The 15,011-nt window shown below is 38.9% G+C and overlaps 2 protein-coding genes across 2 annotated transcripts in view; both read left to right on the top strand.

Annotated features, from left to right (window-relative positions):
* Positions 1-15,011, top strand: part of Cd53 (CD53 molecule) — a 143,622-nt gene that overhangs the window by 52,113 nt on the left and 76,498 nt on the right. Inside the window, exon 3 of the mRNA XM_032897535.1 lies at positions 12,423-12,495. The gene's annotated coding sequence lies outside the window, so the exon portion shown is untranslated. The remainder of the gene's footprint in view (positions 1-12,422; positions 12,496-15,011) is intronic.
* On the top strand, positions 13,214-14,164 carry LOC116896396 (olfactory receptor 11A1-like). Its single transcript, XM_032897533.1, has one exon. It carries the CDS (start codon positions 13,214-13,216, stop codon positions 14,162-14,164), a length of 951 nt encoding a protein of 316 aa, XP_032753424.1.

Below are 15,011 nucleotides of genomic sequence, written 5' to 3' on the forward strand. Positions count from 1 at the left end.
AACTCAAGCAATATTACAAGAGCAATAGTGATAGAAACTGCATAGTATTGGTACAGAGACAGACAGATAGACCAATGGAACAGAATTGAAGACCAGAAATGAACCCACACACCTATGGGCACCTGATTTTTGACAAAGGAGCCAAAACCATCCAATGGAAAATAAGATAGCATTTTCAGCAAATGGTGCTGGTTGAACTGGAGGTCAACATGTAGAAGAATGCAGATCAATCCATGCTTATCACCCTGTACAAAGCTTAAGTCCAAGTGGATCAAGGACTTCCACATCAAACCAGATACACTCAAACTAATAGAAGAAAAGGTGGGGAAGCATCTCGAACACATGGGCACTGGAGAAAATTTCCTGAACAAAACACCAATGGCTTATGTTCTAAAATCAAGAATCGACAAATGGGATCTCATAAAACTGCAAAGCTTCTGTAAGGCAAAGGACACTGTGGTTAGGACAAAATGGCAACCAACAGATTGGGAAAAGATCTTTACCAATCCTACAACAGATAGAGGCCTTATATCCAAAATATACAAAGAACTCAAGAAGTTAGACCGCAGGGAGACAAATAACCATGTTAAAAAATGGGGTTCAGAACTGAACAAAGAATTCACAGCTGAGGAATGCCAAATGGCTGAGAAACACCTAAAGAAATGTTCAACATCTTTAGTCATAAGGGAAATGCAAATCAAAACAACCCTGAGATTTCACCTCACACCAGTGAGAATGGCTAAGATCAAAAACTCAGGTGACAACAAATGCTGGTGAGGATGTGGAGAAAGAGGAACACTCCTCCATTGTTGGTGGGATTGCAGACTGGTAAAACCATTCTGGAAATCAGTCTGGAGGTTCCTCAGAAAATTGGACATTGAACTGCCTGAGGATCCAGTATACCTCTCTTGGGCATATACCCACAAGATGCCCCAACATAAAAAAGACACATGCTCCACTATGTTCATAGCAGTCTTATTTATAATAGCCAGAAGCTGGAAAGAACCCAGATGCCCTTCAACAGAGGAATGGATACAGAAAATGTGGTACATCTACACAATGGAATATTACTCAGCTATCAAAAACAATGACTTTATGAAATTCGTAGACAAATGGTTGGAACTGAAAAATATCATCCTGAGTGAGGTAACGGAATCACAGAAAAACACACATGGTATGCACTCATTGATAAGTGGCTATTAGCCCAAATGCTTGAATTACCCTAGATGCACAGAACACTTGAAACTCAAGACGGATGATCAAAATGAATGCTTCACTCCTTCTTTAAAAAGGGAACAAAAATACCCTTGGCAGGGAAGAGAGAGCAAAAGATTAAAACAGAGAGAAAGGAACACCCATTCAGAGCCTGCCCCCACATGTGGCCCATACATATACAACCACCCAATTAGACAAGATGGATGAAGCAAAAAGTGCAGGCCGACAGGAGCCGGATGTAGATCGATCCTGAGAGACACAGCCAGAATACAGCAAATACAGAGGCGAATGCCAGCAGCAAACCACTGAACTGAGAATAGGATCCCTGTTGATGGAATCAGAGAAAGGTCTGGAAGAGCTTGAAGGGGCTGGAGACCCCTTATGAACAACAATGCAAGCAACCAGAGCTTCCAGGGACTAAGCCACTACCTAAAGACTATACATGGACTGACCCTGGACTCTGACCTCATAGGTAGCAATGAATATCCTAGTAAGATCAACAGTGGAAGGGGAAGCCCTGGGTCCTGCTAAGACTGAACCCCCAGTGAACGTGATTGTTCGGGGGAGGGAGGCAATGGGGGGGAGGGTCGGGAGGTGTACACCCATAAAGAAGGCGAGGGGGGGGATTAGGGAGATGTTTGCCTGGAAACTGGGAAAGCGAATAACATTCGAAATGTAAATAAGAAATACTCAAGTTAATAAAAAAAAAATAAAAAAGAAAGGTCAATAAACTTACTGGTCCCACTTAAAAAAAAAAAAAAAGAATGTCATGGTGAAGGTGCAGCTTCAGTTGCAGTTAATGGCCCAGGACTGAGGGGGTCATGCAAAGGACTTGAGGCTTGCCACCATGAAGAGAGCCTATGAAAGGCTGTTTGTGAATCCTAGTGGCAGTGGAAGACCCCAGTGTATTAGAGATGCCACTACCATGGAATGATCACCATAACATCAGTAGCATTGCAGTGGATCAACCTGAGCTTAGAGTGCTATAGATGGCAGAGCTGAAGAAGTGATGACAGCCCTTGAGAGGAGCTCAGAAGATCATGTGTAGGTCCTAGTCATTGAAACAAGAAGCTGTAACATTGAAGTTGCCTTAGAGACCCCAAGATGTTCAAGATGCCAGAGTTGTGGTCTATCTGCTGAGGAAGGCTGATAATGGAGTGGAACCAGCCCAAGAGAAAGAAGTTTGTTGCAGTCAACAAAGATGAAAAAGGAGTTGGAGATCTGAGGACACCTTGGAATCAGACATGGAGATGCAGAGTTTGGAGTTTGCCCAGCTGGTTTTCTGACTTGCTTTGGGGATTACAGTTAAGTGATTTGAATGAATCTCAGAAGAGACTTTGAACTTTGGACTTTTAACTTTATTAAACTGCTATAGACTATGGGGACTTTTGAAGTTGTACCAAATATATTTTGCATTATGTATGTTTAGGTATGGCACCAACAGACTCATATGTTTGACCAAGTCTTTGGGTGCCATGAAGTAGAATATGATGATTTGTATATGCTCAGCCCAGGGAGTTGTGGGCATGTTGGAGTAGGTGAGTATGTCACTGTGAGTGTGGGCTTTAAGATCCTCTTCCTATGCAGACTGGTACAACCATTCCATAAATCAGTCCAGAGGTTCCTCAGAAAATTGGACATTGAACTACCTGAGGACCCAGCTATACCTCTCTTGGGCATATATCCAAAAGATGCCCCAACATATAACAAAGACACATGCTCTACTATGTTCATAGCAACCTTATTTATAATAGTCAGAAGCTGGAAAGAACCCAGATGCCCTTCAACAGAGGAATGGATACAGAAAATGTGGTACATCTACACAATAGAATATTACTCAGCTATCAAAAACAACGACTTTATGAAATTCGTAGGCAAATGGTTGGAACTGGAAAATATCATTCTGAGTGAGGTAAAGTAATCACAGAAAAACACACATGGTATGCACCTATTGATAAGTGGCTATTAGCCCAAATTCTTGAATTGCCCTAGATGCATAGAACACATGAAACTCAAGAAGGATGACCAAAATGCGAATGCTTCACTCCTTCTTTAAAAAGGGAACAAGAATACTCTTGACAGGGTATAGGTAGGCAAAGTTTAAAACAGAGGCAGAAGGAACACCCATTCAGAGCCTGCCCCACATGTGGCCCATACTTATACAGCCACCCAATTAGACAAGATGGATGAAGCAAAGAAGTGCAGGCCGACAGGAGCCGGATGTAGATCTCTGCTGAGAGACACAGCCAGAATACAGTAAATACATAGGCGAATGCCAGCAACAAACCACTGAACTGAGAAAGGGACCCCCATTGACGGAATCAGAGAAAGGTCTGGAAGAGCTTGAAGGGGCTCGTGACCCCATATGAACAACAATGCCAAGCAACCAGAGCTTCCAGGGACTAAGCCACTACCCAAAGACTATACATGGACTGACCCTGGGCTCTAAACTCATAGGTAGCAATGAATAGCCTGGTAAGAGCACCAGCGGAAGGGGAAGCCCTTGGTCCTGCCAAGACTGAACCCCCAGTGAATGTGATTGTTGGGGGAGGAGGGTGGTAATGGGGGGAAGATGGTAATGGGGGGAGGATGGGGAGGGGAACACCCATATAGAAGAGGAGGGGGAGAGGTTAGGTGGATCTTGGCCCTGAAACTGGGAAGGGGAATAGCAATCGAAATGTAAATAAGAAATACTCAATAAAGATTAAAAAAAAATCCTCATCCTAGCTGCCTGGAAGGCAGTATTCTGCTAGCAGCCTTCAGATGAAGATGCAGAATTCTCAGCTCCTCCTGTACCATGCCTGACTGGATGCCACCAAGTTCCTGCCTTGATGATAGTGGACTGAACCTCTGGACCTGTAAGCCAGTCCCAATTAAATGTTATCCTTATAAGAATTGCCTTGGTCATAGTGTCTGTTCATAGCAATAAAACTCTAACTAGGACAGGTACTGTAGCCCAGAGCAGCAGGACCAAAGTAAAGTCAGCCCTTTGGGCAGTATAGGCTGGATTATAGGATGGACTCCAAGTGGACTCAGGAGAGTCAGGGGAGTCAGGGGCTCTCCCTCCTTTTGCCTGTGCCAGCTGGAGAGAAGTTGAGGTGGCACATGAGGAGTACAGAGATATTTCTTCCAGGCAGAAAGAAGGATCAATTCTGGAGGCCAAGGCTGACACTCTTTCAGAGGAAAGAGATTGGGAGTGGTGGGACTAGTGACAAAAAGGGTGTCACCCAAGCGTGTGGCTTCTTGACCAGGTATTGCCATGTGGTGGTATGAGATACCTGGTCCAGGTAGCCCCTGGCCTCATAGACACCAACCTTTGCTCTGTAGATGGTAATGAGATGAAAAGTTCTTCCTCAAGTCATCCTTCTTTATAAGTAGGCCATTTGTTTCTGTGAAAGATGGTTTTCTGGGATGAACAATGAGATCCGAGTCTAAGGAGACCTGAGTCTTTTGAGACTCAGCAAGCATCCTTAAAATGTTTCAGGACTAAGTCCAGTGGTGTGCTCTATGCCTGTCCTATCTTATGTATCAAAGAAAAACTTGTACAAGAGAATGAAAACACAAGCAGAATACACACAGACAGGCACAAAAGGATGCTCCTGAGAAAACCAAGCAAAATAAAAAGGCTCTCTCAGACAGTCTTTCATCCAGTGTACAGGAAGCCCAAATACCCACAGCTAGTTCAGAAATCAGATGAGAATTAGTGAGTTCTCCTGTTTCTGGTAGTAGGTTGGGAGTAGTCTCTGCAGCTCCTAGCTGGGTGACAAAATATATGTCTGCTTTGTCCCTCTTTGCCTTGGGATTAAACCTGAAACAGAAATGGACAAGTTGAGAGAATCAGGAATGCAAACTTACTGATCAGAAAAACATTCAACTATTTTGGTCAGGTGTCTCCATAGAATCCCAGATGAACCCCCAAATGTAAGGTTTTATGATTCACTGAAGAGAGATATACCAGACTCTAATAGTGTGCAAAAGAATAGAGCCCTTATTCTGCAGAAATTTAGCATTCAAAGGTCTACCATTTATCAAGGTGGAGATGCAGCAGTGAGCTTTCAGGCCCAATTTGTAACAGATTAGTGAAACTTCAGGGAGGGTTAGGTAGCCGTTATCTTGAATGGTTGACTTGGATTTTAGGTGTCTTAGGGATTGGTTAGTGCTCTGGGAACTTTCCAGGGGGAGCCTAGAAATTGTTGCTGACTTACCCTGACTGACTTTTTTTGCCTTAGGCCAGAGGGTTAGGCAGCTTCTGATTGACTGCCATTGGGCAGTGGTCTTTCCAGGAACTGACTTCTCCAGACTTGCCAGTTCTGAGAATCAGAAACTGAGGCAGAGTCTCTTAAAATGTCTTTTTTGGAGACAGTCATGGAGTCAGTGTAGCTCAGTCATCTCAATATTTAAATTGAAGGTTTAGTGGACCTAGGAGGTGATGTAAGTATAATCTCACAAGAATATTTGAATCCACATTGGCCCCTTCAGAACCTAGCTACACAGTTGGTTGGGATTGGAGCATCATCCCAACTAAAATAACCTGTCAGACAAATTAAATGTGTGGGGAGATCAAAATATAACATGGCACATATAGCTACAAACCTATGGGGAAGAGATCTACTACAACAGTGGGGAGCTCAGATTAATATCCCTTTGATATCAGACAATGAACATCTATTTTAACTGACACTGTATATTGACATGTAATATGGACTGATTATTTCTGTGTTTAAATGGTCGAGAAGACTAGCTTGCTGTCATAGAGCCTTGCATGGAATGCAAATTCTCAAATGTCTAGTTTATTCATGGATTTATAAAGAACTAATTGTATCTTGATAAACAGAAAAGGGGAATAAGGTTAGCTGAAAGACACTGGATTATGGAAAAAACCCTGCTGAATTAGATATTTAAAAACATTTTAAAATCAGAATGGAAGTCATAGAATGTCTTACACTGGGAGACAAGTTCTATCTATATTTTCACAGGTGATGAAAGACTATGGGTTCCATCAAAATTAATAAAGATACAATTAGAATAAGACAAACTTCCACATAAAAAGTATGACTCAAGGAATGAAAAGACTCAGAAAAAATTAATGCAGAAGGCTGATCCCCCTCTGTATGGAAAGAGCTCAACAAACCAGCTGGAGAAGGACAGATCTTTCTCAGACTGGCAGACTGAAAACTATAATGCTGAAATAGATGCTTGCTAAAGGACAGATAATAAGGACTTCAGTAATGAAAGCACATTTCGTCAATAGATCTTCATAAGGACACTCAGAAAGAAGTTTATGGGATTGATAATTGTTTCTGCTATAATAGTTAAATTGTGTTTGAGGCTTAGCTTAAATAGAGGAGGAATATATAGAAGAAATTTAATCCAGCAACATGGCTCCTCTGATCACATTCAAAGACTTTCTAGTTCTCTGTGATCTGGCTGGAATACAAATATACCCTTAGTACACACTTTAATCCCTCTAACTGAAATCCTTTAGTACCCACCTTAATTCCAAACAGTGATGTCTAATTGAGGGAAAGCCAATGCAATAAATCAGAGAAAGATTTGACAGAATGAGTCAGAGATAGGATATATCCAACTCTCAGAAGAAAAGTTATTTAAGAGCAGTGCAAATAGAGTAAAGTCAGTTCAGAGAGTTCAATTCTGCTTAGTCTTTTAGGTGTCAGTGCAGTGAGTACAGTGCAGTAGAGTTGAGTTTGTTCAAGTATTCATGAAGTTCTGTGCAGGCTAGCAGAGACAGTTGAAGCCAGAGAATAAGAAGGAGCAGAAGATTAGAACAAATTTCAAGTTTTAGCTTGAGGTCAAGCAGAGCAATTCAGTGAGAAACTGAGAGAAGCCAGATTGAATCAGTCAGCTTAGAGAGGAGTTCGAGCTAGAACAGCTGAATTAAATCAGCCAGCCTAAGTTCAGAAAGTTCTAGAAAGGATGAATTTACTCAGCAGTAAGCCTGAAAGATGACAATTACACCTACTGAATAAAAGTGCCTTTTACACCAAATAAAAGGTACAAATCCTTTGTCTACAAGGGTATAACACCTGTGAGATATGCTAGGGCAATGGTGGTACAAAGCTTGTGGGGGGTCATCAACCAATAATTGATTTAACTTAAGGTCCATACTTGACATTGCTTGTTTGACCAAAAAGATAAGGCTAGATAACCAAGAGATCCAATACCAAATAATATTGCTCTGAAAGAAGAAAGTGCAGTGAAAAAGTAACTCCTAATTATATTTTGCTATACTCATATGTCAGTAGTAACTTGTTCAGGTATCACCAGAGAAACTTCCTCCTGTGACAGATGGAAAAATATAGAGACCCATAGCCAGATATTATACAGAAAGTGAAAGACCTTGGAAGACTCAGTCTTAGATGGAATGTCTCCATCAAATCTCTCCCCTTAGGGGTCAGGGAATCCCATGGAAGAGGAAGAAGGAAGAAGGAAGAATATAAGAGACAAGGAGATGGAGGACTCTGTAAAAACAAGGACCTCTAAGTCAACATGAGCAAAGCTCATATGAATTCAGAGACTGAAGCAGCATGGACAGATCCTGCTCAGGTCTACACCAGATCCTCTACATTTGTTTATATTGTGGCTTTCAGTTTAGTGTTTTATGGAATTTCTGAATATTCAAACAAGTGAATCTCTGACATTTGTGCCTTTTATTGGGCTATTTTCTTTTTGTTGCTTTGTCTTGTCTAGTATCAATGTGATAGTTTTGGTTTTATCTTATTTTATTTTGTTATAGTTTTAAAATAATGAATGAATCTAAACCTAACCACTAAGGTGAAGGTTAAAAACGGAACTGTCATTTATACCTTATGGGAGAAGGAAAATCAGTTTTCTACAGTGGAGCAACACTGGGTATATCAATCATGCTAGGATAGGTCTCATGTTCAGTATTAGCTGACTAACAAATAATGGACTCCACAAAAAAGAGGAAATTTGATTTTTTTCTCAAATAATATATCCTGATTATGGCTTCCCTTCTCTCTCATCCCAGTTCCTCCCCATTGCTCTTCCCATCCAGATCCATCTCCTTTCTGTTTCTCATTAGAAAACAAACAAATTTCTATGGGAATATAATATAATAAATGTAATACAATATACCAATAAATACACACCATAATTAGACAAAATATAGAAATACAAGGTAAAGGGCCCAAGTGAAGGCACAAGATTTGAGACCTACTTATATCCACACAGAGGAATCTCATAACCACAGTTAGCTGGAAGTCATATGTGTAATGGACCTGTTGAGTAAAGCTAGAGAAGAAAAATAAAATAAAAGTAAAAATAAAAATAAAAACCAGTAAGATAAAAACAAAGGAAAAGCCCTGACATGACATTATGAGACAAGGGAGCTCCAAAACAGCTCTCATGCTAATTTTCTGTTTGCCATATATTGCAGGGTATGCAGCCTAACCTTAAGAGTACTTTTTTTCTCCAGTGAGACTCTCTTGAAGGGAACTAAATTTTCATTTCCAGTGCTCATCCATTGGAGGTAGCTTGTAGGTTAGGTATGGGAGTATGAGTTTACTAGAATCTCAACTGGTATAGACCTTTCAGGTCATGTCCATGCTGCCCCAGAATCTGTGAGTTTACAGATGTATATATCTTGTTGATTTAACACTTTGTATTCTTAATGTCCATAGGTGTGTAGATTTATGTATGGGTCTTCAATTTGAATTATCTGTTCAATAGATCTCTTTTTGTGCCAATACCATGCTGTTTTTATTACCACAGTTCTTTAGTACAACTAGAAATCAATACAACTGACTTTTGTAAGTTGGTTTTATATCGAGCTGCTTTGCTGAGTTTTCTAATACAGTATTTAGAGTTACTTATGTATGCTATCCTATTATCTGCAAATAAAATACCTTGACTTCTTCCTTTCCAATTTGTATCCCTTTGATTTTCTCTAATTTTCTTATTGCTCTACCTAAGATTTCAAATACTATAAATATTTATGGAGAGAGTGATCAACCTTTGCTTGTTTCTAATTTTAGTGGAGTTGCTTTGAGATTCTCCCCATCTATACTGATGTTGGCTATGGGCTTTCTGTAAGCTGCCTTTATTATTTTGAGGCACATATCATGTATCCCTAATCTCTCCAGTGCTTTTATTATAAATGGACGTTAAAATTTTCAAAGACATTTTCTGCAACTAATAAGAATATCATATATTTTTTTGTCTTTGTCTGTTTACATGTTGGATTAGATTTATGGATTTATGAATGTTGACCAATCTATATATTTCTGGATAAAGCCTACTTGATCATGGTAGATGATCTTTTTGGTGTGTTCTTGGTTTATGTTTTTAAGTATTTTATTGAGAAATTTCTACATCTATATTCATAAGACAAAGTGGTATGTCATTCTCTTTCCTTGTTGATTCTTTATATGGTTTGGATATCAGGGTAACTGTGGGCTTATAAAACAAATTAGACAAATTTCTTTCTGTTTCAATTTTGTGGAATAATTTGAGGAGCAATGCCATTAATTCTTCTTTGAAGTTCTGGTAGAATTCAGTGCTAAAACCATCTAGTCTTGGGTTTGTTTTTGTTGGAAGAATTTTAATTACTGCTCAGAATATGAGAAATATTCCTCAATATGAAGCATGTATTCATCTTCTCTTTGAATTCTTAGATTAGGTTTATTATTGCTACTTTGAAATCTAAATTGCTTTTCTTGGAAGACATTACTATGGGAGTACTAATACTTGGTTGAAACTTGTTTTCATTATTCATATTTGTGTATTTGTACCTAATTATCTGGAGTTAGATTGTTTTGTTTCTAGGTTTAAAAATCTTGCTTCTCTGATTACTGTTACTCTGTGTTGTTGAGTGGTTACCAGATGTATTAGGCTTTGTCCTAGCAGGGCAAGATTGATGACTACTTTTCTCCTCTGGTAGCATGTAGAGAATCTACCAGTACCATGGACACTAGTAAATAATGGTTAAAACAGATCAACAGTGTTTAATGATTTAAGTGGTATTTTTAGTAATAGGACATTACTGTCAAATTGTGGAGTGTATCCATTAGTATAGTCAATAGTTTGTAATATTTTGGGGTCATTTTGGCCAATGACAGAATAGGATGTAAGCCATTCTTGGCATTAGGGTTTTACTTGGTAGCATGTCTAGTTGGTGCATTGTCTCCCCACTGTATGTTGATTTCATTTAAATTCATCTCATATATGTATAATCTGAGAAGACCCTAAGTTCTCTACAGTTTCAACTAGTAGTTTTTATAATACATGCTTACTAGTTTAGACACTTCAGTTCTTTGACAAACCTACCACAGTAAGGAGATCCAAGGCCATCTTTCATTTGAAGGATACAAATAAATCAAATATTTCTTTCAGTGGCAACTTAACCCATTCTGATGAAGCATAATGTAAGCACACATTTTCAAACAGAGCTCTTTACCAAGGTCTTGTAGTCTTTCTCTAAGTACAAGCTTAACATATAGCAAAGAATGAAGAGATTTCCTGTGTGGTGAAGGTACCTCGGTTTCAGATACTTTGCAAAATAAACAGACATTTCCCATGTGAGTCATTTAGGAAATTTCCGTGTTTGACATCATTGGGGAGGTTACAGCTTTACTCACAAAGGGACTAAACTTTACACAATGGAATAGATTGAGAAACAGGGTCAATATTCGACTGGCCTCCTGGACTCATAGGAAAATAGCCCCTAGTTTTGTTGAATGCACTGGGAGGTGTATTTCTGGATAAAAGCAAGATTCCATACATCTAATATCATTAAATCCAGGGTAAGTGGACATGTTTTAATCTATGTAGCTTGGTTCTGCAAAGTAGAAATGGACTTTTCCAAGGCACTGGTAGGCAAAGCTGTTCTGTTCTGATAATATACTTCCTTTCCCAGGTCTTGGTCTATGTTTTACTAGATTGAACTGGGATAAAATTCACTAGTGTCCTAATCAACTATTATCTTAGTGGCAAAATCAAATTCTTATCTGTTTGACAAATTGCTCACGTGAGTTGACCAACATCCACTGTCTTAATTTTAATTGTCAGGTCCATTTTTAAATGAATTCATTGAGTGGCCATTGATGATCTGTATCCCTTGCTTTTAGTTCAGAGAAATGGTTCCCTAAACTAACCTCACATGTAGATGGTCCCTAAACTAACCTCACACCCTCCTTTGTTTTGTTTTCAATCTTGCAGATGAAAGTAACAAACCCTGCAATCACAAAATATTTGTGTTTTAATTTCAGTTGTAACAAGCCCTTTCTTTTTTTCACAAATTTGTATATGAATTCTTACTGGAGAAATGGAATGTTTTATGTTAGAACTATAACAAATTCAATTTTCAAAGTCAATATTCAAAGGAAACCTTCAATCTAAGCCAGACATGATTGTGCATACCTATAATCCCAGCATATAGGAACTTCGGAAAGGGTGCAGAGTTCCAGGTCAGTCAAAGTTATGTAGTGAGCACTTGTTACATAAAAAGGCAAGAACATAACAATCTAAATCATTCCTTACTGAATTGGTTTCTAACTGTCTTTAAAAGATGTTCTTGTTAACCATCTCTAGTTAATGGAAGCACATGTGTTCCACAAGGTGTCCATCATCTACCTAATGACAACATTGCCTATTCTGGACAGAACTGAGAGGAAAGGAGGTAGTCCAGGAGAAATCCTTTTAGGAGAGATAAGAAACTGGGGAGAAAATATATATGGAAAGAAAGGAGGGGGAGAGAAAATATATGGAAGGGAAGGAGAGGGATGAACACATTTTCTGGGCTCAGCTCTGTACCACTGTCTTGCACACACCCATCGGATAATTTGTTAGACTCTTGTGGTTTTCGAGTCAAAAGTATATGTGGACAGTTAATGTAGAAGCCTTTAGCAAGCCTTTAATTCTGGCTTCTTCAACAATGCCCTTTTAAAATTTCCTCAGTTTAGCTGGGGGATAGTGATTGCAAGTTAGGGTAGGGAGGTCAGGTCATCTACCTTTGTTGCCCTTGAAAACCTCATCCTCACAGGTTTTGAGGAAATAGAGTTGCCTTTTCCTTAAAGTGTTCATGCTTGATCTCAATCAAATACATTTATGGTCGAGCAAAGTATTTGAACCTAGCCTATTTAGGTTTACAGCCTGTGTTCTTAATTTGGCTTCATTGTGTTTGAACTCAGGTCTATCACTCAACTCACTCAACTTTCTGATCATTTCAGGACTCTCTGCACTGTATCCAGGGTATGAAGCAGCCTTGAGTAAGTGGGGCAATCACTTGATAGAGAGGAAAAAGTAAGTTTCTGAGCATCTTCTTCATAATAGTTCTTAAAATTTTTGAGATGATAGATTAATCTGATTTTTAAAAAGATGATAAAGAAATAATATAAAAGTAACCCAAAAGCAGGTCCAGGGGATGCTGTAGAAGATTTAAAGAGAATGATACTTTTTATGGAATTATACTCAAAATAGGCTTTTCCCCTCCTAAATTTAAAACTGGGTGGAAGTCTGTCCTGTGGAACTATATTTCTTTTTATCTTTGTCTGATGATGTAGACAAACTTTTGTAGTTACACTCCCAGACAGTCACCGTTGGAAGTGGGAGGAACTCTGTATTGCATCCTTGGCTCTCCTTGTTCTCTCTGCCATTTCCTCCTAGTTTTCTCTATTGCATTTTCTTTTAGATCTTCCTCCTGTCTATATTATCAGAATACACACAGGAAGAGTATGAAATATGCAGTTCTCCCTCCATCTTTATATTCTTCTAGCTCATATGTTTCTGCTCCTGATGAAGTGATGATACCAAGTAGGGGAAAATGAAAGAATAAAGCTACACGTTCTTATTTTAAGTTATTTTCATTCATGCGAGTTAAAGAAGACCTATTCTCTTCTTTGCCCACAGAACAGAGGATAGAGTGAAGAATAAAAAATTCATTCTGTTCATGTTCATGCATAAACTAGATACAGCTATATTATGTATTTTTTATGATTGTGTCCTTCACAGAAGCCAAAGTATGATGACCTTATCCTGGGAAAATCAAACAGTGATAGTGGAGTTTGTTCTTCGAGGATTCTCTTCTATCCTACAGCTAAATATTTCCCTCTTTATAATGTTTTGCATCTTCTATATCCTAACCATTTCTGGAAACATCCTTATTGTTCTCCTAGTTCTGTGCAACCATGCTCTCCACACTCCCATGTACTTCTTCCTAGTGAACCTGTCCTTTCTGGAGGTCTGCTACACCTCCAACATTGTCCCCAAGATGTTGCTGATTATTATAGCTGATCTGAAGACTATCTCAGTGGTTGGTTGCTTGGCACAATTCTACTTTTTTGGATCCCTTGCTGCAACAGAGTGCCTCTTGCTTGCTGTGATGTCCTATGACCGGTACCTTGCTATCTGCCAGCCTCTCCGATACCCCATCTTGATGACTGGTTCTCTCTGCTTTAGGTTGGCTACTGGATCTTGGTTCTGCTGCTTCTTCCTCACAGCCATCACTATGGTCCTGCTGTGTAGACAAAACTTCTGTGGCCCTAATGAAATTGATCACTTCTTTTGTGACTTTGCTCCTTTGATCCATCTCTCCTGCATGGATACTTCACTGACTGAGACCATTGCTTTTGCCACCTCTTCTGCAGTCACACTGGTCCCATTTTTCCTCATCACAGTTTCTTACTCTTGCATCCTCACTGCCATCCTAAGAATCCCATCTGGCACAGGCAGGAGAAAGGCTTTCTCCACCTGTTCTTCACATCTCACTGTTGTCACAGTATTTTATGGAACACTGATTGCCACATATCTTGTGCCCTCATCCAACTCTTCCCAATATTTACACAAAGGATTCTCTCTGCTCTATACTATCCTGACACCTATGTTCAACCCCATTATATATAGCCTGAGAAACAGAGACATTCATGGAGCTTTGAAGAAATGCTTGAGTAAGAAGTCAGGCTTTATCATATGACATGAAAAAGAAAAGTACTAGATGACAACTGCCTCTGATTGATGTAGATGCTTCTGAGTTCTGACAGTTTTGGCATTAGCATTCCATGTTATGGTCTAAATAGGTCAAATCCTGTCATATTATTACAAAAAGTCTTATAAAAATAAAAGCCCATAATCAAGATGGAGTGATAGAATTTTGACTAATTTCTTTGAGTATTCATTCAAGGTCTATTATGCTCAAAGTACTTTGCTAGACATAAAGGATTAAAACAGATGAAAAATCAAAGAGATATTCTTTGCTATCATCAAACTCACTGTTTAGTAAGAAGAAAATCATTAGCTAAGTGTTCAGTATAAAATTGTAAATATAAATACAAAATTGTATCAATAGGATGGTCAATGCATATCTATTAGAAGGGCCAAATACTGGTGAGAATGTGGAGAAACTCCTAATTTCTGGTAGACATGCAACATTATCAGCCACTTTAAAAGACAGTCTTGCAATTTCTTACAAAACTGAACATACTTTTTCAATATTATTGAGTGATTACAACCTTTGTTCTTTTCTCAAATTCAGCAAGAGCTTATTTCCATAAATGAAAACTACACAGATTCCTTTAACTGTATTATTTATAGTTCTGCAGAATTGGAAGCATCCAAGATGTCCTAGCTCTAGAAAATGGAAAGCTATTTAGTCCTATAAAAAGGAGATAAATCAGCAACGGATGAAAAGATACAGAGAAATATCAACTAATGCTGCTCTATGTTCCCAAGTATACAACATTCTTGAAAAGACAAAACAATGGAGACTGTAACTGGAGAAGAAGTTGCCAAGCATTAGGGGGAAGAAGCATGGATAAGTAGAG

The sequence above is a fragment of the Rattus rattus genome, chromosome 3, assembly GCF_011064425.1.
Source record: "Rattus rattus isolate New Zealand chromosome 3, Rrattus_CSIRO_v1, whole genome shotgun sequence".
NCBI lineage: Eukaryota > Metazoa > Chordata > Mammalia > Rodentia > Muridae > Rattus > Rattus rattus.